Here is a 4,439-nt window from a genome sequence, read left to right as displayed (position 1 = left end):
TATATATATAATGTTCATTTGCTTTACCAACGACACAATTCAGAAAACAAAAAAATTCTAGAAAATAAATTTGAATGTCTTGACTTTGAATCTCATTAAGATTTTGGAATAATAACCTTAAAATGCAATTTTGGCGTAATAATTTATTGTAAAGGAATAATAGGATATTCTTTCAAAGTACAATATTTTTTTCTTTATATTATCGTTTTCCTTTATGACAATTATTAAGTTATATTGTATTATTGTAGCAAATATACATAACGCAATATATTTTTAATTTTATTTGTAATTTACTCATATAATGTATAAGTGCCTTCTAAAAACTTATTCCATCCACATACAAGCTAAGATCGTGAATTTCTAAAAAAAAAATATAATAATGTTTATGGTTACTAAGTTGAAAGTATTTTTGTTCGCAGGTGGTTTGCGCAAACAGGAGCAGAGCCAATGTTGGTACTCTCTGGACCCAGAACCAGACTTCTCGGTTCTGTGTTGGCCATCGAAGCAGTAACGTTAGAAGACAGCGGTGTATATCGCTGCTCCGCTTCTAATCCTGGTGGCGAAGCGAGCGCTGAGATCAGGTAATGGAAGTTCAAAGCTCAAATAAATTATTTCTCAAATGTCAACTTTATTGCATTATCTAAAGTCCATTTATTATCCATTTTCGTGCGTTTCAATTACGTCGTTTTACTTTAATCGTCACATTATGCATCATTTCGTAATGCTGAATTTATCAATTTTCAGTAAATAATATTGATGTTCTTGTTGCAATTCTACACCGTAAAAAACATTTAACATTTGTATTAAAATTAACTCTTGTCAAAATTTTTGTTATAAATGTTTTGTAATATATATCCGAATATTAACATAGTGTAATTTTTTGTGTTATTTGAACATTTTATATTAAATTGATAATCATTTCACATCTCTTAGTATTAAAATAACACAATTTATGAGTAAGTGCACAATTAACATAAAAATTATGTATAGTAAAACATAAATTTTAAAGATAAAATGTTAATTTAACACGTTATAAATATTAATTTACAGAAATGAAGAAATATATTTCTACAATTTACTTATAAATTGTGTCAGTGTATATGGTTTATGTTAAGTTTTTACATGATATTTGTGTTTTTCGACTGACTATGTGGGACACGTAAAATGTGTTGAATTTAACACAAATTTTTAAATTGTGTAGGTTAATTGTGACGGCGCCTCTTCACGTGGAAGTGACGCCTCCGTTGCTCAGTGTTCACTTAGGTGGCAACGCCGAGTTCAGATGCGAGGTCGGTACGCATCCGCAGGCTGGACCGCACTTTATCACATGGTACAAGGACGGTCGGCAACTTCCAGGGACAGGAAGGCAATCGGAATTACTGAAGCTCAACGGAATTGGAAGGGAAGACCGCGGCATGTATCAGTGCATTGTGAGAAGGTCGGAAGGCGATACAGCTCAAGCATCAGCGGAACTTCAACTGGGCGGTATGTAAATACTTTTTCCGGTATCCATCTTCCCTGTTACGAATCACAAATTTACCCGAGAAAGTACCATAATTCGAATTTTAGAATAAATATGATATGTTAGTGGAAAAAACGTCGAAAATAATAGAAATACGAAATAATTAGAAAATTTTTGTAGGGTACACTGTATCCTAAATTAAATTTAATGTAATGCCAATTTGTATCTAATTTGAATTATTTTTTATTATTTATATAGATCGCTACTACTTTTATTTAATGTATCATTAATTTAATTAAAATAATAGATTTAAACAATTTCCCAAGAAAATATATTAAATTTGGCTCTCTTTAATAATTATTAAGTGCGTACGTTAATATTATTTTGGAACTAACCACAGAAATGAATTAATTTATATTTTAACATACGTGGAAGTGAAACATAACGAAATGTTATTTAATTTAAGAAATTGATATTACCATAAATTGCTGCTTTAACGTGCAACAGTATATTTAATAGAACTTTTAAGTTATATTTGAGAAATTGAATAAACATATTAATCCTTCAATGCCACTCTATAGCATTTTATCACGTATATACTACAGAAATATTGTGTAAAAATATTCCATAGGAATAAACATATTATAACAAGTTTCAAGTTTTTTTTTAATCGAAACGCACAATGATATAAACAAGAAAATGTATATATCACTCTTCTTAATAAAAACAAAAATTATAGCATAGTAAAGTAAAAGAATCAATTTCGGATGTTAATAATGCCACACTGCAGAAGTAACATCAAAGAATTAAGTGCTTTAACTAATTTAGAAAGCATCACGAGAGAGTATCATGCTCGTCTTGGCGAGAAACAACTTTACGTAGATATATAAAGATAGTTTAATTTTAACCCCGGTGACGCGGGGAAGAGCAACCCTCCACTCGAGCACAAAGAAGAGACATTTCGTCGATTAAATACATTTACTATTAAAGATCGGTGGAACAATCGTTCGTTTCACGGTTCACGCGGAAAGTACTAATAACAATGTTCCGATCGTGAGTATGGATATTATTCCCAGAGATAACCCATATAATAACGAAGACGTTTAGTACGATGGCTCGATCTCCTTGCGCCAGGATATTGACCCGCTCCTCTCTCTCTCTCTCTCACACACACACACACACACACACACACACAAAATCTCTTTCTCTCTCGCTCTTGTTCTCACTCTCGTGTCATCCTCGAAAGGTGCTGTCAAAGGTGTCCCAACGAGAGAGAAGACACTGCGCACCGATCGACAGCCCGCGTTATACTACCTATCAAGTTACACAGAACTCGATTACTCGGCAAAGAGGCGGCTGCTGCCGCGTGCCGGGCTACCGGTCGAAGGGTAGGCATCACTTTGAAGTGGAGAGGAATCTTCTTTTACAACGCTTTTACCTCGTTTTGCAGCTGTGCACTCCCATCCTCGCGCATCGTTCTTGCAGCACCTCAACGAGTTTATCGTTCTCTCGTTCATCTCTTACTCGGGATATCGATCTTAATAATAGATCATCGATGAATTTGAAGTCGAGTTTCCCCCTCTGTACTTTTATTCCGTAATTAGAATTTTACAACTCCAATTACACAAAATATTTAAGTGGGATATCAAGAAGTTTCCTTCTCCATGAATTGAAAATTCGTCAGCGACTTAATTTAGCCTCCAAATGGATTGTGCTTTAGCACAGATATTTAATTTCGAATTTTGCTTCCAGACATTCGACGATGGAAATTTTCAAAAGTGTCGCGACGAGAGCGACGGATATTTATATAAAGTATTCGCGAACTATTAAAAATTCGTTTAAGAACCTGTCGTTAATACATAATTAATGCGCCGCACCGTGACCGGACACACCTCGTATATTCTAGACCAGTCGTTCTGGGAGTGCCAGGGTAGGGCGACCAGCAGGGTGGAGAGGCCTTTGAAACAACAATGAAGTTAGTGTCTCTCGCTCGTCAGCGTCAGTAATGCACGGAATTTACGTCAAAGAGAATTCGAGCGAGCGAACACCAACGCGGCAAGGACACCCTGGCTTTCGCGAGCGAGTGGGGCAAAGCTATCTCCGATGCAATTTTGCCGTGCGCGAGGATGAGGAAAGCAGCCTGGCATTGCGGCCCAGTCGGAACTTGAGCGGTTGTTAAAAGAAAAAAAAAAAAAAAACGAGTCATTTCCCAGGTCGAAGAGAGCGCAAATTGTACGAGGTGCATTTTATGAAATTCAAGCACCTCTCGTTCGTAAAATTCCCTCGACGTAGTAGCACGCATTCGATCGGCCGACTAGTTGCCGGTTCTTGCGATTAGCGGACGTTTTATTGATTCAATCATCTTGCGATTGACGACTGGAGAAGGAAGTGATTTGCGCAAAATGTCGCTGCCATTACAAAATCGATGTCGATGATTGATTATTAATGATTTAATATCCGGAAATCTCTCCTCTTCTCTCTCTCTCTCTCTCTCTCTCTCTCTCTCTCTCCTCTTTCTTTTTTCTCTTGTATTACTAGTAGCATATGAAATTCACGATACGAATATCGTGTATCGCTACTATACATAAAATTCCACTCGCTACAATTTCAAGCGTTTGAACAAATGCACGAATTCTATGGTACGCAGTAGAATAGAAGCGACGGCAGAAAAGTCATTTCCTCGAGCGAACAGAACTGCCAAATTACTCAAAATGAATTCCTCGTGTTTCAAGCGAAGCCGTCTCTCTGTGTGCGCCCGCAACGCGCGTTTTTACCGATTCGACTAACGTCCGAGTGCTTTAATTTGCCGTTTTTATATTGCTTCGCGGGAAATGGCTGCGACGATATCGCGAATGCCAGAGAAAGATAAAAGTATAAATCCAATTATTATACACCCTATTGCAGTAAAATTCTGACCGTGTTGCAAAAAAAAAAAAAGGATCTCGAATACTATAACGGAATATAATAATAACTATAC

At 36.2% G+C, this 4,439-nt stretch overlaps 1 protein-coding gene across 1 annotated transcript in view; it reads left to right on the top strand.

The window, feature by feature from the left end:
- Nucleotides 1-4,439, top strand: part of LOC108750339 (Down syndrome cell adhesion molecule-like protein Dscam2) — a 144,295-nt gene that overhangs the window by 113,594 nt on the left and 26,262 nt on the right. The window contains exons 6-7 of the mRNA XM_018489728.1: nt 420-581; nt 1,202-1,485. Of these exons, the coding sequence (XP_018345230.1) occupies nt 420-581; nt 1,202-1,485 (446 nt within the window). The remainder of the gene's footprint in view (nt 1-419; nt 582-1,201; nt 1,486-4,439) is intronic.

The sequence above is a fragment of the Trachymyrmex septentrionalis genome, unplaced genomic scaffold (genome assembly GCF_001594115.1).
Source record: "Trachymyrmex septentrionalis isolate Tsep2-gDNA-1 unplaced genomic scaffold, Tsep1.0 scaffold36, whole genome shotgun sequence".
NCBI classification, from domain to species: domain Eukaryota; kingdom Metazoa; phylum Arthropoda; class Insecta; order Hymenoptera; family Formicidae; genus Trachymyrmex; species Trachymyrmex septentrionalis.
The sequence above is the reverse complement of the archived record's forward strand: the minus strand, read 5'-3'. Positions and strand labels throughout refer to the sequence as shown.